The 27,224-nt window shown below is 44.0% G+C and overlaps 1 protein-coding gene across 8 annotated transcripts in view; it reads right to left on the bottom strand.

Moving 5' to 3' along the window:
• Window positions 1-27,224, bottom strand: part of agrn (agrin) — a 279,643-nt gene that overhangs the window by 187,025 nt on the left and 65,394 nt on the right. For 6 of the 8 annotated variants that reach the window (XM_030421898.1, XM_030421897.1, XM_030421900.1 and 3 more), the window contains exon 3: window positions 22,448-22,468. The exons of the other annotated variants lie outside the window; for them this stretch is intronic. In XM_030421898.1, coding sequence (XP_030277758.1) covers window positions 22,448-22,468 — 21 coding nt within the window. The remainder of the gene's footprint in view (window positions 1-22,447; window positions 22,469-27,224) is intronic. 8 annotated transcript variants of the gene reach the window in all.

Below are 27,224 nucleotides of genomic sequence, written 5' to 3'. Positions count from 1 at the left end.
ATTTAATGAGCAGCCTGTCTGGAGCGGAACATTGTCATTATGCGCACCGACTTGAACTAGAGACAGTCTATTTTAGATTCCAGCTCCATCAAAGGCTTTGTGTTTAACAGTACAATAAATACTTTGTGTTGCACATCAATACCCCTGCTTACTTCTCAGCGTATAATTACTGTTGCCTCTACCTTTGTAAAGTACTATAGCATGTTGGATCAGCATACATGGCTGCGACATATACGTACTGTATACAAGCAGATTCACCTGATCGGCTTTGTGCCATCAAAGCCGGCAGCGACAAGCTATTATACACTGGGACCCGTTCATTTGCATTTACTGTAATGAACTCCCGTCTTTCTTTTTCCTTTTCTCCTGGCCCGTCACTGGATGCTGGCTGCACATCGAGCTGGATCTTCTCAGATAGAGGGCAGAGAGGGAATATTAATTGGCGAGCAATACCCCCTTGTTGAGACGCAGCCCATAAATGAAACGGCCATAAATTATTTATATGCCTAATCAGACGGCATGTGCTCAACTTATTCTCTCAAACATGACAGCTTCTGTGCCATTCCCTTTTTCTTTTTCTCTCCTCCTCGTAAATAATTCTGGTCCTTTTTGAATGTGCGTGCAGTCAGATAAGCCTGTGTGCTAGAAGTAGAAGCCTAATGAAAATATGGTGCTGCGATGACGAAATAGCTGTTTTCGAACTGCAATCACGGACAGGGAAATGAATGACCCGCTTAGCACCAGGTATTTAAATGCATCCTGTGTTCGCAGGGTTTCATTCTGATGGAAGCTGAGAAAGTTCAGGTGTAAAAGCACAAAAGGTACAATTACAATTAACAACCAGGTGTGAATGAAATGCAACCTGTCCATGAAGAATGAATGCGAGGGTTATATAACAGGAAACTACAGAGATTTGCACAATGACTCAAGCTGGAGACTAATCAAGCTGGATTTTGATGTGCATACCAGCAAAGCATTTCAATGTGTGTACGGTCGAATCTGATAATCGATTAAGAGCTAGTCTGGACTAATTATTACTTAACAGACCTCTAGAAGAGCACGGACGGCTTTTCAATTCTGACACTGCTATGGGGAGTCACAACAATATTTGTCTGAGGAGAATAAAGTTGCACTACTGTGTGTCTGAGTGTGTGTGTGTGTGTTGTAATCTGAGCTTTTCTGTTCTTTGTTTTGGTAGGCGGTCTGGCCATGCGTGCGTGTCAGTGCATTTGAAACTGTGAAACTGTGAAACAACCCCGCGTTTATACAAAGACAAAGAGGGCGACCTCCTACACAGCACTGTAGGCCTAAAAGTGAGATGGCAGAGTGTAGTTCAATGCCTTCAGCTACTTCAAGATAGTTTACTTGATGTTTTAGTTTACATCAAGTATTAGACTAATACTTGATTTTGAGGGCAAAGTTGATACCAAAATTACGGAGATAAAAACATTCGCAAATCGATATATCAGCCGATGTACGCTCTTTATTTTTTACAACCATCTTTTAAATGTGTTTGTCAACTATCATTTTATCTATATTTTACAGTTCAACAATAAACCTCATTGCTTACTTGGTAAAACACTGATACTGATATCTATCTGTGACAGGTCAGTATGGGCAGATCATTTGGACCGACCAATATGCAGGTCAGGTTCTAGTTTTAGGTAGCTATCTTATAATTTTGTTACACAGATTAAGGCCACTGTGCAGAGTATGGAAATACTAAACCTTCCTATCAAGTTGAATATGTTACTAATGTACAGCATGGAAACAGTGTGTCGAGCTGTCACATCGAAGTCGGTGAATACAGGGTTAATATCTACAACGCCTGAAAGTGGAAAGAGTAACCAAGATGGTTCTGATGAGTTTCATTCTGTTTATGCTGGGTTGCTTTACACTGGTCTGTGTGGTAAAATTACAGTTTTTTTCAATGGAGGCATTGACGAGAGCAATATAACGGCTGTTTACGGTTAAGGGGGAGGTCTGGCCCAGTTGTTTAGCTCTAAGATGCTGGTGCTCAAGTGCCACTAGTGGCAGTAACAGTTTCCGGTCTGACATTTTGTTGATCCATCTATCAACCCACATCTCTTACTTCTGTCTTTGTCGCTCTATAATATCATCACTTTATGTCCTATTTTGCTCCCAACATATTTACTGCAGCAGTTAGAGGGCTTTGTCACTTAAATGTAAAGTTGTTTAAGGACACATGCTGAATAAACGTATGGCATGGAAGAACAGTCTCTCAGCTCAAACTATAAGTTACTGATGTCAATGCAACGTGATTATCTTAAGTTTTGTGTTTATTAGAAGGATGTTTCAAAATGCAGCCTGGCTCTTGGTTCTATTGGTAATTGTCTCTATTTTCTAACTCTTATGGACTAAACAATGGTTAATTATTTGTTTTTTTAAATCACACCTCAATGTTTTTGAGGTGTTATACAGTTTTGTATTTAGGCAAATTTCTTGTACAAAAATCAAACAATACCTGGCCAGAAATATGAACCAAACATATATCGACATTTGCAGTCCTAGTTTAAACAATAGTGGAAGACCCAAGATGGATTCCAGCCATTACAACCACTATTGTAAGCATTCTGCTGGTGCAGCAAAAGTAAACTGGATTCTGTCTTCCTCCCGAACTCAGGGTTTAGCAGGGTCAGGGCTGTCATAGTTGGTTTGCAGTTAAAAGGAAACCAAAGCCAGGAGAGAGGGCCATTACCGGCTGTTGAGAGCAGAGAGCACCCAGTAAAGAACCATCGTCAGACTCTTCAGCCGGCTGACAGATAACAATAAACCCTCCTACAACCCTGAGACGAGCTGTCTGTCAACCACAAGGCTTTGGCTGCTTCCTCCTTTTCAGCAGGACAATTTTCTGACTCTCAAACACACTCACACGTTCTCAGAGGATAAGCACAATGACTTGGCATTCACACACATGAGAGAGGAGACGGACGGACACATTTCTTGTTTCAAATGCCACGAGGTGATGCAGGGTTAAAACAAATGGTCTGCTAAAAAATTGGAAGGAAAAAAGAACAAAAAGGTGGAGACGGGATGGTTCAATGGATGTCTGATAATTCCCTCTTCAAAAGAAACAAGTTTATGACCAGAAAAAAGCCCCAGCAAGATGGTGCAGGGAAGTTTCCACAAGAGCCAGTTAAAGGACTTACCGATGTTCCATGACCTCCCTTTAACTGCTCACAGCTGAAGAGTCATGTACCACACTTGCCAAGACTATGATTAGCTTGAAAACCCAGCTTCAAACTCCTGTTTTGACAAACATCCTGCCAGCTAAAGTGTCCTTCAGCTAGACTCTAAATCGCATCCAGTCCCCGAGTGCTGTCCTGTGGCTGAGCCTGACCTCTGACCTCCATCTTTAGCGTGACAGGAGAAGAGAGAATTTTCAACAGGGATCGATAAAGTATCTTTCTTTCTGATGCCAGGTCACGGCAGAAAACCCTCAGTCTTCCCTCATGATTGGCCTCAATTTTAGCTTCTAAGTAGTGCCCAAAAAAGTTGAAGATTTGTGGATGGATGGATGGATGGACAGACGGACGACGGACGGACGGATGGACGGAGGGACGGACGGACGGATGGATGGATGGTGCAGTAGAAAACCAATCCAGACGCTAAGTGATAAACATCCATTCATGTAGGACAGGGGGTAAATAGCGCCCAGACAATCTGGTTTGAATCAATAGCAGGGGGCAAATATGCAGTTCTCTGGACCCCTGATGTGACCTGTATGAATGCGTGTATCGATGTCTACGTGTCCTTCTCCCCAGGCCCTCCCTCTTCATCTTCATCAACTCGTGCACAACAGCCAAGACTCAATCACGGTGGGAGCAGCGTGTGTCGATGTATCAACTCGTCTGTCACCAAGAAGTGGCGGGGGTGGAGTCAGGAGGGGGGGTTCGGGGGAGGGCAGTGGACCTGGCTTTTTTGCGAGCAAGCGCATGACAATGATGAGCTTGGCATGTCGCCGAGGCAACGAGCGGCCTCATCCATTATTCATCTGGGTAACAAACTGATAAACGAGGTAAATGAAGAGGAACAACGGCAGCGAAAATCATGCCGATGGACCGAAAGAGACATTTAGAAGCCGGCGGCAACGGCAGCATCCTGAGGCGCATATTAATCTGCGAGGTAAACAACAAGGTCTGGACACAGGGTCAAAGCAAAGCGGCTTTGCGGCTCTCATGCCTGGGAAGACTGATGTGGAGCAAATCCGCACCTTCAGGAAAATGGGATTCTTTCACAAAACATACCGGCGAAGGCATACAGGTGCAGAGGATTCACATCTCTGCAGAATCAACTCAAGTGGCTACAACTCATATCATCATTTACCCACCTACCAATCACCCCTATGTGCACCCGCAGCACTCTCCACATGAGACCACTCTACCGATCCCTTTGTAGCACAAGGTAGTCACAAACAGTCGCATTAGTCTATCAGTTCAGGTACAGAGAGCAAGTACGATGTCCCAGGTCTCACATGTCATGCCAAATTCATGCAACACGATCTGTACCGACAGCAGGGGGATGAATTATTGCCCTGTTGCTACGGTAACACCTCGTATGCAGAAAACACCACGCCGTGGTTTGAAAAATGGTGATTTGTGAGATTTGATTTCGAAAAACCATTCCAGCGACAGGGGGGCGGGGGTGAGGAGTGAAAGAGAGAAAAGGGATTGACAGGGAAAGAGCGAGAGAAAGAAGAGGGACTCGGATACAGTGAGAAGAAAGTAAGAGGAGGAAGAAGAAGAGGGGGAATCGAGGCGAGGCTTCACTAGCAGCAATTTACAGCAGTGCTTTAGACAATTTAGGTCACTTCTGTCACTGTATTTCTATAAGGAGAGCAGAAACACCTCATCTGCCATTCATTTCATTTCCATTCCAACACCTGCAAGCCATTTGCATTCTGTCAGTTGTACCTCTCACTTTCATTTCTCCGCATGCCACTACATTTCCTGAATGATAACATACTGGCAATTTCTACACTGGCATCGCATGGGCCAGGACACAACACTGCCTGCATCCAAAGCAGGGGGGAGGTGGGGAGCCTTTTTCCAACCTCGTCTTTCTTTCTCGTTCTCTCTTCGTTCCTCCACCCTTACTCCCAGTCCTCCTCTCAGGTTCCACCCCCCTCAAACTCTTGATCAAATCCAGATCTTTGCTTTCTGACCCTTATGAGCCCTTGCAGGGCCCGGTGACTCCCCTGGGACCTGAGGCCGGATCGCATGTCTCGCCTCTCCACAGCAACAAATGAACCAGGCGCTCAATAGCTCGCCTGATTGGCTGTCATGACATCCATGCCAATAGTGGAGCACCGCAGAGCCACATCGCTCTCTTGTACAGGCATTACAGGCACATTACAGCTGTGCACTTCCAGGCAGGTTTCATCAAGTTAAATCTAACATTTTTCAAATCGAGTTACAATGAAAAATAGGCCCAATTTTGCCACTAGAAATGAATGTGAAAATGAAAACAACTGTAGTCTTACAGAGAGCAGAGCAGTGCTGCCTGTCTGGGCTGATCCCTCACGAGAAATACAACATGGTAAGAAAAACAGTGTAAGGACCTCACAAGGAGAATTTTAAGCTTATAGGCTGAAGAACTTTTAATGCTGCGAATTGAGATATTCACAATACATCCATATTCACAGGCTTTTTTTAAGCAGCACTATGCAATTATTACATACTGGTAGCCCCAAAATGTCAGGGAGATGAAACTGTTTTTTTGAATTTTGAGGATTAAAAACCTGTATGCAGCACTTCATGTTTACCGATCAGGCCGGTCTGTGGGGCTTTACACCAAAGGGTACCAAAAGGATAAGAGAGAAAATAAGGATCTAACACTGTCGAGTCCTGCCCGCTTAAGATGGAGCACTTGCCCACTGCTGTTTGCGAGGCAGGATTTCACTCCTGTGGTAATCCTTGAATTTCTGTTCCTTTTCTTTTATCTTCCCAGTTTTAAAATTGTGGTTATTTCTGTAGTGCCGACAGTGATGACCATTTATTTGGATTCTCTTCTTTGATTTGATTCTTTTCTTTGCCTGTCAGCCTGAGTGGCTATTACTGGCAATGCTAACGACACACTGCTCTTACACATACGACACAAACCAAATGCATTAATCAAGCTCACGTGCACCTGATACTTCCTCTGAAAGATTTTCCCAACAAAAAATATTTAAAACAGTAAAAGGAAAAAGCCTTTTGAAAGAATCATTAATGTATCAAAAAGAAGAGCAAAACAGCTAAAATCACACTGTCTTGTGTTAACACTTTGTTTTTTGTACAAATTAATCAAACAAGCTATCATATGTTAATTAGTAAGCTAATTAGAGGTGGTGTAAGGTGGTATTTGTTACCCTTTTACAACTGTAGGTTAGCTATTCACCAGCTGCTGGCTGTGGCTTCAAATCTAAGGTACAAACATGAGCATATTACCCAAATAATATTTCCCCAAATAAAACCAATAGGTCTGATGCATCATTGTGTTTTTAATGAATAACCTTATGGTCCTTTTTCATATTTTGAGCTTTCAATCAATATAGTTTTCATCAGCTGACGACTTCATTTCTGAGGACTTAAATTGTGGAATGCCGTTGAAAGCTTTTGAATATGCTGGGACCTTGAGCCAAGATGGGTCAGGAATGGTAGTTCCCATTATACCAACAAAAAAAAGAAAATTGATTACCAATCAAAATAGTTGTTGCTAGGGCTTCGACTAGCAATAAATGAATGAGTTGTGTGTTCCATGTGTTTCAGTTCTTCCGGAAGCCCAAGATGGTGTCCGCAGACCCAAAGATATTCAGTTCACTCAAACCCGGTTGGTTGGTTGGTTGGATGGTTGGTTGGTGGGTTGGTTGAAAAAAGGTTTCCTTGCAATTTGGATGGAGGATGGGTCTCAGCCCCAACAGACCCCATTCATTTTTGATGTAGATCCAGATAAATGGACATATTCAAGAATTTTTTCTCACTTTCTATAACATTGCCAGGCATGTTGTTTTTCCTCAGTTTGTCAAGGAATAATGTGTGGAGCTTGATGACTATAATCAGCCATATTTAGGTGGCTGGTATATTTGTTTGATTGAGTACAAAAGGGGACTGTTGGGCCTTGGCGGACGTATGCGCTCTACTGAGTGCCAATCTAATTGACGATTAATTTAAAAGTTGACAACTTATCAACTAATCCAATCACTGCTACTTATACCACTTATCATTTTTAGCACGACGGTTTTCCCTTTACATAGGTTTCCAAACACCGGTCTTCTATAGCCCGACATCTTGACTTCGACTGATTAGACATATTTCGGTAAATATCATGCCTTGAGCAGCTTTAGATCATTTTGTGTGTGTGTGTGTGTGTGTGTGTTCTGTGGGGCTATAGCTGGCCTGTGATTGAGAATCTAGGGCAAACCCCTTAAGTGGAGAGATGGGGAGAGGGAGAGAGATCATCAGAGCCATTACTGCGTGATAAATGATTTGCTAGCTGGTGAGTTGCCCTGAGGGAGACGGTGGGGCAGAGTGTGCGTGTGTGTGTGTGTGTGTGTGTGTGTGTGTGTGTGTGTGTATGTATGAGTGGGGTAAACCTGTGGCTTACTTCTATCAAGATCCCAAGACACCCACATCCGGCCAATGCAATCGGCTTCAATACATGGAGAAAGATGGGCTGAAGGTATAGCCACACACACACACACACACACACACACGTACAAAACTGAAGTCTAACTGTTGAACTCAACTATATGCACTTTCTATCACAGACAGGCGCACACAATCAAACTTCTCCACACACACACACACACACACACTCTATCTCACACTCGCTCTCACATACACTCAGGCAATCACATCTCAGGGGAAAAGGAGCTGGAGCCAGGGCCGAGCTCGGAGGAGGAGGAGGCAAATTAGTGCAGAGTTGAAAGAGCAGAGTGGTAGACTGTGAGAGGGGGGGTGGGGTGGGGAGTAGGCCAGGCTGCTGGAACAGACCGACTGCTTCAGCAGGGGGAGAAGATGTGTGAGTTTTGAAGGGGGGAAGAGGTGTGAGAAGAGAGAAAGCGAGAGAGATACTAAAACAATTCAGGTGCAGTAGGAAAGAAAAAGGGGGGATTAGATGTTAAGAGCTTGACAAGGCTGAATGAACAGAGAGAGAGAGAGGAGAAAACACGGGGGAGCTGGAATGACAGCGAGGAGTTGAAAGGGTGAGAGTAAGGGAGAGACGGCAAAGAGGGTAATGGCTGGTGGGAGAGGTGAAAGCAGCTCCTGCCAAGATAGAGGAAGAACCGGAGAGGAAAAAGAGGGAGAGAAATTGAGCAGCGTAACCCTCAAGACCCCGCTGTCTGCAGAGGAGAGTGGTGTGTGTAGGCTGATGTGTGTGTCTACATCGTCGTATGGTGCACGGTGCGCTGGCAGGTCTGAGAGGTGATGTCAGGCTCCTCGGCTTGTGCATGGTTCGGATTGGGAGAGGGGGGTGTTTCTGCTGTGATAGCCCCCGAGGGAGCTCTTCTTGCTAGGGTGAGACAGCCTGCCTGGCTGCCTGGCCTTCCGGCTCCAACCTCTGGATGAGGCCAAGGAAGTGAAACACAGCTGGATGAGCTCTGGCTCAGGGAACCTCATCAGCAGCCAGCATGTACATCCTGAGGTGTTGCACTAACATACAAGTGGAAGAAATTGAATACATGCATTGAATGTGAAATAATTCCTTTCATTAAAATCTATATTTGGTCTTTACAGCACATGTGGTGTTGGGTAATTTTGATGGACATTTTCCACTTTTTTCTGAAATTCTGCGAGCAAGTGATTAATGGATTAATCAAAGCTAAAAACTGACGGATTAACTGTTAATGGAAATATTCATGCGCTGCAGCCCTTCCTTTTTGTTAGCGCTAATGGAACTCATGGCTAAGAACTAACATGGTGATCATTGTTGATATCCAAAAAACCCTTCATTTGTTTTCTTTGTCGGGATGTCAGTTTTGGTTAATTTAGCCTTCAATAGCCTGACACCCATTAACCAGTAACTTAACTTACCGCTCCATTTTTGGGAAGAAATGCTAAATGACATTAAATACAAGAGGCGCTCTTCTCTCAATCTGACACTTGAATAACTCAATGGGCTTCTCTGTGATTTTTTTTTTTTTGCTTGTGTCGGATGGAGAGGCTCTGAGTGAGATCTCTGAGGTCCCAGTCAACACTGATGAAGTGACAGGTAGCTGAGATGTAGCTTCCAACACCAACTAGGGGGACTGAACCACTCTTTTTTTGCAAGGCATCCATGGATATGGAAGCCAGGTGCTTGTTATTAATTCCGTACAGCTAGTAATACTGCTGAACTGAAGAATAGCATCACACAATTTACATATGACTTTAATGCCATCTGGGGGAAATGTCCACACCAAGCTTCATTTAGTCTAATTCTTTATACCTCCGATTGCTAGCTTGTGAAGCCATTAGCAGAGTGTGTGTGAGGGAACGTGTGTGTGTATGTAAATTGACCAATTGTCCGACATGTGCAAACGCTCCAAAATATTCCTTGAGAAACCGATTAACAGTCAACTGTCACAAAGCCAGCTATCCTGCTTTAAACTTAATTGCCTGGTATGGTGCTGACCCTTTTCCAGCATTACTTCCCTTTACTCCACCACCTGTGTGCCCTCAAGGTGGGAGATTAACAATTATCTTGGTTTGGGTGCCAAAAACCTCAAGAAACCATGGCTCATCCTCAGTAGTGCTATCTAAGGTGAATGTGCCTGTAGAGATATTGCTTTTAAAATATCATGAGTTGACCATAACCTTGAGGGTCATCATCCAGATTTAGCAAGAAGAACAAGCAATTCAGACTGGCTTATTTAGCTTTGTGATAAAAATTTTTCGTTAGGTTTTAGTTTTAAGGCTTGAAATAACACCAAACATCTGTTATGTCTTATGACATAAGTATATCTATATATCTATCCTCGCTGTTTTATATTTATATTTATATATATATATATATATATATATATATATTTATATATATATATATATATATTTATATATATATTTATATTTATATATATATATATATATATATATATATATTCCATCTTATATATATAAAATGGAATATACTGAGCAATGTAACTCATATACAACACAGCCTGTAAAGCCCAGATGTCTGACCTTGGCTCAAAGCAGGATTTGGCTTCAAAGCCCAAATAGCTGATGATGCAAGACATAACTTAGAGTAAGCTTGATCATCCCTTCAGCAGAGTTTATCTTTGCTCAGTCCCGTATCCCCAGGTCAATAATGTTGACTCATCGACCACCCCTTCCTCTGTTGTCGATAAAGCACACTGTAGCCTTTTAGCTTCAGCTTTGGCTCCGTAAAGAAGAAACAAAGAAAATGACCCCCAAGGAATGATCAAGAGCTAGGAAAACAGAGGCCGATGCTGACGATAAAACCCTGGTCACAGGGCTGATCATTATGCATGTTTTTCGTGGCTGTTTTCCTTCTAAAACTCACAAGAACTGCGTTGGCATTTACCCACATGGATAAGATTTGAAGGGGATTAACAAGGCAATGATTTGTAGGTGGAAGAACTGAGAGAAATGATTTGGGCACTCTTGCCCTTTAAAATCGTTCTTTTTCTGGCTTCGCTCTTTCCTAACATCGCTCTCCGTCTTATCGATCAGCAAATCAGCTGCCTAATAGACAGGTGATGCTCAATGCTGAGCTTGAGGTGAACGAGTCACAGAAACAGTGCCGATTATTGAAACAAACAATTAAGGCAGTCCTTCCTGGAAGATGACACGGCAAAGGACAGCCTGAGAGTCACACAGGCCTCTCTGAGAGGGGGGAAGGGGACAGATTATTGTCTCCCTGAGACTGAGAGGCACACAAAATAATTCACCTGGAAATCAATTTCCATCACGTCTATTACAGACCACCGATGGACCGAGAAAGAAAGAGAACGAGAGAGACAGACCGAGAGAGACTCTCATTTCCCCTTTTTATCCTTGTTGTATTTTTCTTCCTTCTCTCACTGCCCAAACCATTTCCACAGCAGAGTGCACTGGCCACAAAAAGACATCTGCAGTCGATCATGATAAACAGTCCGCATCTCACCCATTTGTTTCCCTAAAAACCACGGAGCTGCATGAGTAAAAGCTACAGCTGCTGCATCTTCATGGGATGCTTTCTGCATTAAATCATGACGCATGGAGTTAAAACTCATGAAGGCAAACACTGGTGTTGACATTTTTTGGGGTACAGCTGCTGATATATTCATGCCAATGTAATTAAAGACACAGTAGGATTTAGAATTTAAAATGCATCCATTTCATTAGACAAATTGCAAAACGAGGCTGCTCATACTGACATTGGATTTTACCCAGAAATTATACTTGTTAGAAGGCGAAAGCCTTGGATAAAGCATTTAGACCTTCAGTTAGCAATAACATTCTCCTCTGAAGCCCAAACTAATGAGAAATAATGAAAGCATTTGACGATTGTAGCTGCTGGCAAAGACGGCTAACACCAGAAGTTTTCAACTTGGTCTTCCCTTTTCTCCTGAATAAATGCAGGTCATTTAAGCTATCCCCCTTGTTTAACAGAAGTCGAGTGGTTGATTGAAGGGGGAGGGCGTACAAACAGCACCAGATTTGCCACTTGTCTAAAACCGAAAGAGCCCCTTTTATGTTCACAAGAGCACAGCCCACCATCCCTCATTCTCCACCCAAACCAGCAATCTCTCTAGTTTTCCCCCTGCCGATTCCTCATTATCAACCAAAGAAAAAACAGCTGATATGCCTGAGTGTGTGGGGAGATATGAAGCAAAGGAAGAAGAGGTGATGGGTGTGACTGAAGGGAAGGCTGTCAGCCTTTGTAGGTCAGCGTAAATGTTTAATGCTTTATGCTGATGAGCTGACGTTCAATCTACTTCTCGGAAAGCTGCGCTTCGAGCGCCGTCAATCCCTGCCACCGCTCGCACAAACACGATTCCCACACTTGCAGTGGTAAGCCACCCACTCCTGAGCCCCCTGCTTATATTCTCCCCGACCCCTCGGCACGCCAATTAAGCAGGTATGCGACAAGACGACCGAAAGCGCCAATTAGGCCAATCTACCTCTGCTACATGTCCCCTCGTACCAACCTCCCCATCGTTCGCCCAGCGGCAGCTCCCACCTTCCTCTCCCTACTGGCCCTTAATGGATTTCCATGCCACTGTCTCTCTTCCAGCACTCCCATTTACCCCAGTCGCATCATGAAAGCGAGTCCAAATAATGTAACTTTAATAGGCCCACTTTAACATGCAGTCAAAAGCAGGGAAAGATGTTTCCGCTTTGAGCACACATAATTATTTAGCCTGGAGAACACATCATAATTGAAAGGGTCTGATAACAACGTTGCCTTGTTACATGCACTACATTAAGAAATGGGGAGATGGATTAGTGTTACACGACAGGGAGGAAATACACTCAATTCAGTTTGCAAGGTCTACCAAAGAAGCCCCATAATGGCTTGTTTATCTTATCAATTAGGGAACCATAATCTTTTTTGAAATGAGAAATGTGGCTTGCCACAGGGCACAATCACCTCATAAATAAGGTACGTCTTAAATCCCCAAACCAATTTATTCAATTTGCCATACAATGGATTATAGCTTAATTTCTGTGATAATGGGAGTAGACACTTGAGGAAATTAAAATGGAGAACTTGAAATTTCATGAGTCGTTTCCAAATTAGCCCCAAGGATGGTTGAGAATCAGGTGGAGGAATTATTCAAACAACATGCAGTTGTCTCTCAGACAAATAGTGTTTTGGAAATAGAGGGAAAGCCAAAGGGCAGCATTTGCCATTTTTCCCATTTGATCAACAATCATTTCAAACACTGGTGCAGTTCTGGACGCATTATTTTCAACATGTAGTCATTAAGGATTCAGTGGAAGCCTGGCCGTTAATGGCTTTTAGATGCTGCCTCCCACACCCTACTTGATGGGGCATGCTTTCCATTAAAGTGAAAGTATTTTGGATGCTTACAGTTCGATCATAAAGCCCCATATGTTGCGTCGTTATTTCCCCGGCTCTGTCTCAAACAAGCCTCCTCGCTGTTACAGCGTGGGGCGACAACGCTGCGTGAAAGCCAATGTGTCAAAATCAAAATTCATCACTGTCAATGATGGTAATTGGTACTGAAAAGGGAGAGAGAGGCACACTCTGTGCTACTGGGGTGATTAAAGACGTTTCACAAACGAGTGTTCATTGTCTGTTACTTGGGGCAGCTTCTTGTCTTTGCCAAGGTTTTAGATGTCGCCATATCGTATTGTTCGGATGTCACAGAAGATCCATTACATCCCCTGTTAACACGTTTTGTGCACAGAGGGCTGGACCATGTTTTGGTGTCTGGATGGTGTTTGTGAAGGTTTAGCTGTCTGGCATTGCCTCCAGCTCTGCTTGGTGTGACAAACAAGACAAAACTGGGTCCTCTTCACTGGGTGTGGCCTGGATTCAAACAAAGCCTCCAGTGGGTCAGCGCCTAAGGAGAGATTCTGAGTTTGGAGGCATGGATGGATGGATGGATGGATGGTGGGTGGGTGGGTGGGTGTTGGTGACAGCAAAGTGGATCCAGGGTGAGTCAGGGGCAGCAGGGGAGCTGAAGGAGTGGCAGAGGTAGAGCAGATGGATATATGGGGAAGGGGGCACACATATATATGGAGGATCTGGGTTACTGCATCATGAAAAATCTATTTCAGAATATGCTGGCAGACATGTGAGACCAAAATGAGCCCAGTGGTGCATGTGTATGCGCAGACTATATCACTCTACCATGAGCCGTTGGTGTCAGTGGATGCTTTATATTACATTAAGATTTTTAAACCAAAAATTCGGTATCGGTCACTTTGTAATCCGGATTTCCCCCATCTGCACCAATGGCAGCATAAACTGGTGACATACAGTATATCCAAAGATTAAAACTGAATGCCATTTTCATGTGGAAACACATTTTAACCCCATGTGGGGCTCAGAGTAACCCTGTGCCCCCGTAAAACATTAACCCCCCTCCGTCCAAATCCACAGCTGACACAATCGCTTTCAACTCCCATTTTTCTTCTGTATGGGTCCATGAATGCAACATAACAGCCACACACTGGGGGCAGGCCTGCTAATGGAGACCTCACCCCGTGCCTCTCCCATGAGGCCGTCTGTCCTGAGGAGGAAATGGGGGTGATGGGAGGGGGAGAAGGGTGTGGATAGGATGGGGTAAGAATTCTGGGTCAGGGACTGAGCAATGGCCTCCTAATCTGGAGATGGACAGGGTGGGGTGCAGGGAGGCAACACACACACACGCACCAGATGGGATAACCCCCCCCCCATCCGCATTTACTTACTTAGTAGGCCTCAAGGCACGTGCACACACACACACACACACACACACACACACACACACACACCCTTATCCCTTCAATGCAGCCCTCTGCATATACAGTAGGTGCGTTCATGGGTGAAAGAGATTATATTATCATAACCCAGATATTCTCACCCCCCATGACCTACTGGGTTATGAGGGAGCCGCTGCCCTTGGCAACACAATAACCCCAGCAGCGCACCGCAGCATCGCCGCAGACTCTGCACCGGCTACTGAGTCGCTAGAATGACAAGGCCTGATGCAACAGCAGCTCAAATGACAAATTAAATATGAATGTGCATGAACCACCGCCCTCCTTTCATTGTGTCCCTCCCAGTTTTCTTCCTTTTAATGATCGGGGGTGTTTATGATGGGCTCATATTATTCCTGCCTTAAATCAATCTCACTGGCTCCCTCCCGCTCATTCTTCATTTCTGTCACTGTTGGCTCCGTTTTTCTTTGGAAAGAGCAGATGCACCATAAAAAAAAAATATATAAAAAAACATCATTAAGCTAAAATACCTCCGTGACAGCACATTTTGCCGGAGTTGAGGTTGTTTTTCATGTCTAAAGTATGTATTTAAATGATAATTACCTCCGTCTGCTGTGATTCTATTATGTGATGAGTCTGGCCCCAGAGAGGAGGAGTAGGAGTAGGAGGAGGACGAGGGCAGCTTGAGGGCTGAGTCCAGGTTTGGACCCCTCGCATTGAGGAGGAGGAGGTGATCAGCTGATGGAGCCACCTCCCTATACTTAGTGTTGGAGCATCAGCGCCCCCTAGTGTACCTACTTGTCGTAGCAGTTTTGAGACTGAAAGTTTCAAGACTCCTGAACAGATTAAGTTGAAACACATGTACAAACCTCTTGAAATCAGGGCTCCATTTTCAGTTCAGTCAAAATGAAGGAGGAATTAAATTAATCTCTGCATGCTTGATAGCAGTAAAGTAACTATGTGCTCCTCAGTCGTGACCTGAACCTGCGTTGTTAATCCCTAATCCTAACCATCCAAGTTCAGCGCCAAAACCTAACCCACGTTGCTTTAGTAACACAAATCCTTGCTGCATCTCTGCAGAAAAGAGAGCTGAGGGACACACTGACACTGCCGGAGGTAACTAACAGAAGTACACCATCAGCATAGACAAAGCGCCAAAGAGATAAGAACAATGATTACGTGGGAGAGCTGGTACTGGTCAGTCTGGCACTGATCCTGACCTCAACACAGACGAACAGAAACATTGATGCAACAGTTATCTCCCAGTGTTACTTGTTTCTGCCTGCCTCTTCTTCTTCTTTATGCTGTATCATGTTTCATTCATCAGTAACCTTCAGACCAGACACAGATGAGTCTCGGATGCTTGGGCAAGCAAACAATTGACGTGTTGTGTGTTTCTAGAACTGGGAACTTGCGCTATAAGGCCGACCTTGGGCAACAGAATAATGAGCAGCTGATTTGAACTCCCTATGACCTGCTGTTGTTATCTGCAGAAAAAAAAAAGCAAAAACCACTGCCTTTAGATTATCTCAAGAGCGAGAACACCAGGGAGGCAAGACACTAATTTACTTTAATCTATCTTTGTCATCTGATTACTGTGATACAGACTTTAAAGGTAAGGTGGCAACGAATTGAAGGAGCAGTTGTTACTCTGAACTGTGCAGCAAGCAGCCATGAGATGGCAGCAGATTCAAAGAGTAGCCCCTATTCTGTTCAGTCATACTATCTGAGCCAGGAATGAGAACCACCTCCACAGGTGGAGGAACAGACTTATAATCCCTCTACAGACCTCTGTGTCCTCCCCCTTAATAGAGTGGGAAACCTATGAAGTCGTCAACTGAGTGCAAGTGTCAATATTCCGTACGTGCTGTAAACTAAATCCATGACATTTTAAGTAAATTGTCGATATTCTGATATTTTTTTTTTCCTTCAAATGGCCATTTATATTGGAGTGATTGCTGCTGTAGATCTACACAAGTCATAAAGATATATTCAGTCAGCGCAAATCAAGTGTAATCTAGAGGGTTAATCAATATGTGGTTAGTTTAGCATCCAGCACATCTTTCCTCACTGTTTGTAGTACTTGTGCTTGCAGAATATGTGGGTTTCTTCTCTGGGTTTCTTGGGAAATCAGCTTTAGATCATGCATGCACTGATACTGAAGTGGTGTCAGTTATCAAGCTGATAACAAAGCAAAACTCGCCACAAAATAGTGTTTCTGAATTATTTTAACCCGAGCGAGGCAAATCTGATGCTCTTAATCTGCAACACTCAGATAAAATCAGGTCTTTGCGCTCTACAGTTCTGTATATTGCAAGACTGTCAGGGTAAAAGAGGAACTGCAATGCACCAAAACATTTTACACACATGAATAAGAAGCTGGCAGAGGAGCCATAAAGTATCCCGCACACTTTCCCATGTGCCTTGGGGCCCCTTGGAGCGGCCACCTCTTGTAACTGTGGCGCTCTGCAAAGCTGTTTACAGCATTTACAGCAGGGCAGGGACAAAAACCAGACAAAAGCAATAATACACAATGCGGGAATATCCCGCGACTAATGAGCTTGGCCATGACACAAAGTTCACCGGAGCCTCGAAGATAAGATAATGAGTTTGAATATGTGGGTCAGAAATCATAGCATTGGAGAGAACAGCAGACACAGCCGAGGTGATCCCTGTATCTCGCTTCAGCAGGAGAGGGTGAGGTGGAGCAACGAGGATAGTGTTCAGGCCTGCAGGGGGAAAAAGTAGCTGCAAAAACCCTTGGTCATGTTCCAACCAAGACAATTAAGTTGCAGCACACTCGTGTGTGTGCGCTTGAGAGAGAGAGAGAGAGAGAGAGAGAGAGAGAGAGAGAGAGAGAGAGAGAGAGAGAGATATTCCCAATAAGGAAGAGAGCAACCTAACCCTGACAAAGAGTTAACAGCCAAGCAGACAGACTCCAGGCAGTGGATTTTGGAGCTGCCAAAAAGAATCTGTGTAACTTAATAAACATGCCTCTGGGCCACAATAATCTTACACAAGTCAGAGCAAATCACAGCTGTTAATCAGGAGATATACACTTCAAATACTTCAGTTCTAGAAGCACTCGAAGTCCCATTTTTAATAATTCTCAGACAAGTATGACTCTAACAAGAATCGATGGATGGATTTATATTCTTAAAAACTTAAATAGTTTAATAATTCTTCCTCTCATGAAAGCGGTGGCAGCCATTTTATGAGCTATTAGCTGTAAATGTTCAAGGGGTTTTTTTGGTACAAAGAATATATAATACATAAGAATCTTAAGGAATGTCTAAAGTGTGCAAATCATCGCATAACGATGATTTTAAAGACATTAAATATATTAAAACACTGTGGAAATAGAATTACAAATGCTCAGAGGGTATTTTATTGTCATGAAATTTCATTTTCATTTCTGTATTTTTTATAACTTCAATATTTTTCAGTGATCTGTACGTGTGTTGAAAGAGCAATCCCCTTTAATACCTCTTAAGTGTTTATATCCTGTCTGCTACAAATCTTAGAAGTGTTTGACAATCATATTTGAGATAGCATTGCAATAAACGTTTGTATATCGGCCATTATATATAGATATCAAAATATTCGAATTCCTAATATCGGCATTGGCCCCAAAAATCAAGTATCGGTCGAGCTCTAATCTTTTATTTTCCTGCCTGTACCTGACATTCTCTTACAACAGACAAACATCAATATGTAACTTTTGAGAATCCCTTCCAGGCTGTTCCGGCACTGTTTCTAGTTGTTAGGATGCTGAGAGAATAGAGAATAGAAAATTATATGTTTAGCGCTTTGCTTCATGGCGCTAAACATATGCTGCTGAGAGCGTTTGCTCTCCATGCACAGCTCACTTTCTTATACAAATACGCGCACATCTGGAAATAAACAGTCTTGCGGGCATATACGCCTATGGAAATAAACAGTCATATGTTCCTTTGGACATAAATGCTTGCACATACCAGCATGCAAGAGCTGACATGTATGCCTCCAGGGGCCCCGGACACCTCGAAATGAATACAACACATGTACAAGATATACTTGATATTTATTGACAAGGATGAGTCCCAAGGAACTAGTGTAAACACCAAGGGAAAGCCTGCTGCCCAAGGCTTCCAAGACTTTCTGTCTTGCGAAAGTTACCGTACAGCCAACAACACAACCTAACCACACTCATGAGCTTTAAGCATGTTCTACTTAAAAACCTTTTTTTTAATTTCTTAAAATTCGATGCATTACAGTAAAGGTTTTTTTTAACTCGTGTATCCATCCACACTATCCTTATCGCACCATCCATATCTGTTTGTTGTTTGTTTTGGATTTGAATTCCAGGCAGCACAGCTCAAGAATGTAAGGCTTTTGGCAGCCAAATCAAAAATCTTGGATGCGTCGAGCGTCTTGAAATGCACCACCAAGGAAGAGTTCTCACAACCGTCTCTGCATTTCCAATGATACCCAAACTCTGGCGGCAAATAAAGCAGACTGAAATGCTCGCTGATGGATCACCTGTCATGAGCAGGTCTCTGCAAGTGACTTTTTATAACATACTGACATCTACTAAAACCAATAGCTGCCTGGGAGGTAGGAAATCTGTCTAAAACTCAAAGCATGCAGGTGAAAGTAATGTGCAGTTAAGTCAGGTATAAGCTATCCACGGTCAAGGGGCTGAACAATGGAAACCACCAGTATGGAACTTGAAACTCTGGTCTATTTTGTGAGCATGTCAGCTCATTAGCCTCTTATCTGAGAAAGGACTGATACAGAGGGTCAGGATGGCCCTGACTACAGGGAGGTTTTTTTGCTGGACTGATAGATGAGGATGCCTCCGATCCAAGGCTGGGCTCCTTGTAGGGGGGCCGGGGCCACGCTCTGGCCTCAAGGAAAGAGGGAGAGAGGAAGCCAAACAGGAGGAGTGAAAGGGACATGACAAGGGGGGTTGCCGGTGATATATCGTCAACGATAACTTATGGGGCTGCTGCTCGCCTGGCCCAGAATGGACTTTCTCAACTCTACTCAGAGAAAGATAAGTCTGAAGAAGTACTGACGAACATCAGAATAAACCAAATCTGGAAAAAAGCCCTGAGTAACTTGTAATATGTAAGAAAAATAAGAAAAAATTAGTCCCACATCTCCTTGGACGATCATTAAATGAGCAGCCTTGGTTTACATATATTCAAAAGATACAAAAATCACATACTTTTTTTACATTTACATTTTCTTGACATCAAGGTCACAGCTGCGAGCCTCCACATCAAACTATTCACACTACTCAAAGATTCACTCAGCTCCTAAATTTCTCCTACTCCTTCTGTCACATGGTAATTTACTTTCAACCCTGCAAGTCGATCTCTTTGAATTAAACAACAGTATTAATCGAGGCAAGAGTCCAGAAAACCTCCAGGGCGCACTTGAAAGAGGCCTTTTCCCAAAATGTCAGTTCTGTCAGCTGTCAGTCCGAGAGTTTGCCTTTAAAAACAGTCCAGTGGGCAATGGCAGGATAAGATGTGACAAGGTTACAGGATTTATGTCAAGGGGCCACTGATCCACCACCAAGCTGGGTAATATTGACCATACAGCTTCTCATTTAATGTGAATGGCACCTACACGCTTGAGGACAGAAGGCTAAAGAGCCAGAAGCTACAGGCCGTAACCCTCCAATGCTGATTACTGCACAGACTGACCTCCCAAACCAGACAGCAGATAATTGCATCCTCTCGCATTTGAAAGTCACATTAAAGGGCTGATAATGGAGTTCTGGCTCAGAAAAGAAGAGATCACTGGAGCGGACGAGAGGAACAACGGATCTGTCTTTGGCTAGGAGAGGAAATTGGTATCTGCTTGATTCATAGCTAAGCAGACAAAAGATGTCCTCTCAACTGGCGTGCATTGTTAATGGTGCGTTGCTTTTGAAAAGCTAAGGCCAAGCTACCTGTTCCTTGTTGAATGGGGCTTTTTGAGGAAAAATGCCGGTGTGCAGATAATAGGGTCTGCCGGTGATGAGGCACCGCTATTCATGCGGTATCAGTCACTGAATGCACGAACATGTGTCAAAGGTCCAGCAAATGGTGAAAAAAAATGACAAAGGAAAATATCATGCCCCGCTAACATCTTCCCCCGTCCTGTTATTGTCAAATCAAAACGAGGCACAACATCAGAATCAAAGCATGAGGGACAGAAATGCATGAGATACGAAGCAAACATTCCAAAAGATTCACAACAGAGACAGAAGCAAAGGAGGAGAATGATGCCGTTGTCCGACCCTGAGATGATCAACACAGCCGCTTTAAATTACAGGAGCGGGAGTTTATGTAATGCCTCCATCATCTATCCTGTCCTCACCTAAAAAAAACTCTCAATAGGTCTTCTGTGTAAGCAGCTTGGAACAACCCATATTTATGGTCATTACAGGACAGCGACCTAGTAGTACACTATATGGGCTGGTACTCTACATGCTGTTATCAGAATTGTCATATATTTCACTTTGGGAGTCACTGTCAATCACCTTACTCAGTAGTTTTGGTAGGGAGACATGCTGATACCATCATCTCACAGCTGTTTTAAATGCTACAGTCTTCCAGGGTGGTGTCGTAATTGCGTGCTGCCATTCATACAAAGCCTGCTTGGGCTGCAGCACCAAAACATCTTGGGAAAAAAAAGTCTCACAATTCACTTGCAAGTATCCTGAGAGAACTGAATACGACTTGCTTAAGTTGCGGTCAACAAAGGGTACCAACCACAGATTTGTGTGACAGTAGGTTACTGAAACACAATTTAGCATGCACCATCTTGTACCATCATAACACATAATGGCAACCTCAATACTAAAAATGCGCACCACAGAATAGGATAGGAAAGCGAAGACCACACCTTCAATACCCTGCAATCTGAGTTCCATTCAGACAGAGTGAAAGGAAGTTTTAGAGTACCGCTGCGTCTAAGCTCGGTCTGGAGGCTGTTCTGGGCTGTGTTGCAGTTGCTTGTTTGTGCCGGCTCGCTCGGCGAGGACCGTTAGCCTGTACAGCGGTTAATGAGATCCCCAAGGAAACCATCGGCGGGCAGGTCACAGACTACCCGAGCTCCAGAGCCTTCACAACCCCACCATGCATGACCTTTGACTCAACCCCACCTTTATCCTCGCCACATCCTCTTGTGAAAGTCTAAAGCCTCAATTTAGAGTTCGTACCACACGCAGTTACAGAGTTGTGTGGATTGAACACACATACAAACGCTTGTTCGGGACAACAAGAGTGATACGTAGCCTTTGATATAGCAGGTTCGCTGGTACAATTAAAAGAATAAAAATAATTATCATATATTAGGCAAAGGAGAGAGCTTAGATGCAGTTAACCTAGTTTGTTGTATATGAGCCATTTTGCATTTCAATTTAATCCTGCTTTGTAAAATATTTTTTCATGCCCAAGTCAGCACGCACAATACTCGGCGATCATTGACTGTACCATTCACGCCTGTGCTTTCCCTACGGCTGCATGTCAAAATGTCTTCAGTACATGACAACCGTTCATGCTGCCACAGCGTGTCCTCGCTATGCAGGCAGCTTGACACAAATTGCTATGATAAATTTACTGTGGTAGCCTTAATCAGCAGCAGCAAATTGCATAAGGCACATAGAGAAGGTATGACATCAGACTACGCTCCTTAATTCTGTCAGCAAGTACAAGTATCCAGTATATATAGGAGGGAGCAGGAGGGCTCTCATCAGAACATATTTCATGAATGCAACAGGTGAACACATCCCCCCATTGCATCCTCACACACAGCTCACATACTTAACAAATCCTTCCTATATCTTATTAAATCAGACACACACACCCCAACGCTGACACTACCAGACACTCTTTGTTCAGACAAAGACCTCCAGGGGATGAGTGTATGTGTCTATGTGTGCATGTCTGTGTGTGGCATTGATCTTCGAGCTCTTTGTCTTGTCGACTGTCGTTCTAATGAGGCCTGCATAAAGGCCTCGTAGCTCGTGAAGGGCAACCAAGTGTTAGCAGAACGACGAAGCGCAGGAAGCGGTTTGGTGCACTTACCTGCAATTATATATTTGTGATCTTCCGAAGGCAAAGAGAGACAGAGAGAAGACAGGAAAAAAAAGACAGTTAGCAAAAGTTCGGTGTCAAAAAAGCACACAAGACTCGTCAGAATGCGGGAAAGGAGGAGGGCTGAAGCAGAAAGAGACGGACCAGCGTGGGACGGATGAGCGACAGGAAGTAGATAAAGGAGGATGATGAGATGAGAGGTGATCGCAGAGCGTGAAAGGAGTCTCTTTCACACGTAATAATCAGTGTCACTGGCGGAAATGTGCATGTCAAAACGCAAAAACGCCCCAAGATTCAATATATGCCGTCACTTCCATCCCGCAGTGTTTTTGCTGAGGTACAGAAATGCAAAACAGGATGGAAAAGAAAAAAAAATGATGAAAGTTGCACAAAACTTTGGTGCCGACAGAAAGGTCGAAATTAATGTCCCTGAAACCAGCGCCAGCAAAGTACTACAATTATGAAGTTGGTATACCTGACAACACCCACCCACCTCCACTACACAACCGACAAAGATTCACCGCAGATGTACAAAATCATAAATCTAGCTCATGTCCTCTATCTCACACATGCAGGCTCACACAGGCCAGTCAATCTGCTGTTTGCCCAGCTGATGCAGATTGATGGCGAGCAGTGGTGACAAGGCATATGAGGGGCTCATCCATAAAAGATGGGCCGGGGCAGCCAGAAACTGGGAGCTATTTACAAAGGAATAACACAGAGACCACAGAGCTCCCTCCATCGATTATTAACCAGGAACATGTGGAGACACTGTGTGTGTGTGTATGTGTCCTGCATGGACGGCAACCCCGGTCATACTTAGTGGAATCAACGCTAGTTTATATGAAGTACTGCTAAAGTGCCACTGTTTTGTACCAACACAAACCAGCAGCATTAGAGACTGGGAGAAGCCTCACGAGAAGGTGAAGCGGCCGAAGACGACATGTATCCTCATTCAAATCCCTCGGCTTTAATCCCAAAATGTTGCGAACACGGTGGTGTCCTCCATGTCTGTGTGTTAAAGCGCCGTGTGTATGCTGCTAGGCCAATAAACCTGTAGTAACCTCGGCCGTTAAGTTTGGATTTTCTTTTCAAAATGAAAGCCTGAAGCCGCCGTAACAGCTGTTCGACATTTGACGTTGTGAAATATATTGCAAATTGCTGCCAGTATCGCAGTGTTCGATAACATCTGCATTTACCGTGCCAGCAGTCCAACTGTGTGTGTCATTTGTTTGATATTATACGGTATTAAAGCGTTCATGCCTGAAACACGTCAGACAGCTTTGCGTTAATAAGCTAGCATTTACATTTCTCTTTTCAAAACATAAAAAAAAATGACCCTCCCCATCATATGTTAAGTGTTGTATCACGGTTTGAAGTTTGTTATCCTGACTACACTAATCTACTGTGAAATACCCTGTCGCTTTATCCAGCCGGTCAGAACTGGCACCATCCAGACATAAGCCTGGTTCATTAAAAGTTATTCACCCACCGCCACAAAAACAGTCAACTACGGGGGGAAAAAAGTCCAGTAGTGGTTCCGCACAATAACCTCACACCCTGACAAAACAGGTGTTTTGATGGGTTTTGTCCCGGGGCGGGTATTAGCCCAGTGTCAGCTCTCCTCCTCTGTTCCACCCTCTTGCATTTCTCTAGTCCTGCTTTCTCTGCCCTCGTCTTGATCCTCATTATTCCACACTGGGGTCTTTTGGGCAGCAAACGCTCTATTATCCAAAGATGGAGCTTAAGACAACTTAAAGCTCCGGAGGAGTGGCTATTTATTTGGGTTGAAAGACAGAGAGAGAAGGAGGGAGTGTGTGTCTGGCCTGGCGTTCCCATATCACTTAGGCTAATGTGATTAAGGGTGAGCGAGAGGGGGAGTTAATTTAGCTCAGAGTGTGTTGGTTCCAAGTGATTCATGTCGGGGAGAGTCGAGGGGGGAGAGGGAGGGATGTGGCCGGTCACAGGACTTCCTAAAACGCACACACACATTTGTGTGTGTGTGTGCAAGCTCGTTTTTTAGTCCCTGGTACCAAAATTAGCACACATGAATGCGCACACACAATTGCTCATTGGTACCACCCAAGGTCAGAAAATTGTTCCTTTGATTACATTTCGTCCTACTTACTATTTGCTTTCATTTAGCTGTCAAACGTTTAAATGCAGCTCCAAAGCCCTGTGAGCCACCTGGGGGATTTCAGGGTAAGTTTATATCGGATTCTTCATTTGCTCCGTTTGGAACGATTTAGTGTTATTTTATAAGAAAACAAGCGGTACAAAGCAAAGAGAAATGATTAATGACCGCAGATAGATGGAAAAACCCAAGGACCAAAAAGACTCTTCATTCATTACAAAGAAAACTCACATTCAAGCAGCTAGAACCAGAAAATGTTTTACATTTTTGCTTGAAACGTGACTGATAAGTTCTCTTTTGAACAACTAACTGACTAATTGTTGCAGCTCTAGCTTAATCATTAGGGCCACGGCACAACAATCAATCATTCTCCAACGAACACAGACCCACACAGATGTTTGGTGTGCCGAGGCTATATGTCTTTGTTTGGAATTGTTTGGAGACGTTCTTGCCAGATTTGACATCCGTGATTGCCCGTGTTTGTTCACTTTGCTATGCTTTCAAACCGACTATTACCTCAACGGTGCGCATCTTAGCACGTGTATCCTTGCAGCGCAGCTCACGCTTGCCCGGTGGTTCAAGCTAAACTCACTGGAACAGCTGTGTATTTGCTGTCGTCGTGTGGAGTGAGGTGATTTGGGGGAACTGGCTTAGTTTTGGACCTCAACTCACAAGAGAACAGAGACGATTACAAAACCGGATATGTCTTCATTTCAAAGAAGACAAAGATAAAAATCTCCCTTCTGTTGTCTTTTTAAACTCTGCGCGCTCCAGATTTTGCTCAGAGCATTTCAGTCGGACGACTCATGTTCTAAATGTTTACTGTCGCAGCAAAAACAGGGTTTGGAGTTTGCTGTCTTGGCTCCAACCTCATCCGACAAGCGAAACATCTGGAACACACCCCAGTCGGAGTCTGCAGGTGTATGCTGGCGTGGCGGCAGGGCTGAAAGAAAACGTGCAGCGAGGCAGGGAGAGTTGGGGGATTTTTTTGAGCGTGTGTGTTGGGTAGATGATGGTGGAGAGCGCAGTGCAGCTCGAGTCGTCTGCCTGAACTAGTTTGCGGGCGTTGCTCCATTTTTGATGGTTCCTGCATGTTCGAAGACGTCTTGCAACTTTTAAACACAATTAGCACAAGGAGTGTCTGTAAATAACGGAAGACGTCCTCTCCACTCGGATCATTTTTGAAGTCAGCTGTTTGCCTTGTTTGGTCAACTATCTAGATTTGATTGATTTGATTTGTGTGCCATGGGAAGTAAATGTAAAAAGGACACTTGAAGACAACTGCCAACATAACATGTTCCGTGTCGCTGTAGAATGTTTGATGGTGTGCCATTATTTCTCAGCTTCTGTGCAAACTGTAGCATAAATTAGTAGGGTCAGTTGTTTTTCGATGGATGCCGATGCCTTTTTTTTGGCACTGGACAAGAAGAATTTGTGTTCTTTCTTGATTTCAGTGGATGCCAAGTGACACACTTGCTCAACATGTTCAACGTGTCCGACATCGCTTCTGACGGTCAGAAACTGAAAAAAAATCTGTGCATGTTGGGAGAGACAGCTCTCATCTATGTTATATCTAGGCTTTGCGTAATATTTCAAACAAACTTAAAAAAACATAATCAAGGGGCATGATGGATGGGCAGTGATCAAGGTTTACTCGAGCAGCCGGTGTGTGTGTGTGTGTGTGTGTGTGTGTGTTTGTGTGTGTGTGTGTGTGTGTGTGAGCAGGGCCTCAAACATAGCAGATGGGCCCATTGGATTCTCAATGGCTTTTTGCATGTTGCCACCCACACACACATTATATGGACAGAGACAGCATGTCAATGGCACTTCAGACTAGAAACGCTCGTACTCTGCGTCAAAGGTTCATCTGCAGCGAGTTTTCAAAGAGCCGATGGACACACAGAGAGACACAAAGAAGGAGATCGGGTCTCAATATTCATTAAATGCGTGCGTCACACATCATACGGGCAGCTCTGCCTCGTAATGCTATTAACTGTAGAGACGGCCACACGTGGAGACTAAAGATTTGGCTGTGTTTATAACAGGGGAAGGGGGTCTTTGTTTGCAGCTCTGACTGTAAAGAGACCCCCTCCTCTGAGAATACTGTCCCCTCCCAAAAAAAAGACCCAAAAAGGATTTTACAGACAGGAAGAAAAACGTGTCGTCCCTCCCTCCCTCTCTCCGGCTCTATTGTACGCTTCGAATACCTCCCTGTGTTTCCACATTGAGCGAGGCTTTAAGGGGGTAAACTCTTGTTTGCAGAGCAGTTTGAAGTCAGACTGTCACTGCGGCAATCAACCTGCTTCAAGTGCTTAATAATTGAGTCATAACTGTGGATGTGTGCTGGGAAACACATAAACAGCTCATTTTCTGGATAAAAAATACAAGTCGGACGAATTCTTTACCTCTTTTCCACAGCCTCTCTTATAAGTTAGTAGCGGACATCATCAGGAGGAACAAAAGCGGCCTTTTCAGATCCCCCCCGATTCAAAAAGGATGTATGGGAGCGTCGGACAACATATGTGTGTCTGGAGTGGAGAGTCTTTAGGTCATCCGCAAAACAGGGCCAAGAACTGGGGAAATGGGGGAGATTTCTAAAGGGGCTTGGACCGACTACTGCATTTTCTCACACAC

Source organism: Sparus aurata, chromosome 7 (genome assembly GCF_900880675.1).
Source record: "Sparus aurata chromosome 7, fSpaAur1.1, whole genome shotgun sequence".
Classification (NCBI taxonomy): Eukaryota; Metazoa; Chordata; class Actinopteri; order Spariformes; family Sparidae; genus Sparus; species Sparus aurata.
The sequence above is the reverse complement of the archived record's forward strand: the minus strand, read 5'-3'. Positions and strand labels throughout refer to the sequence as shown.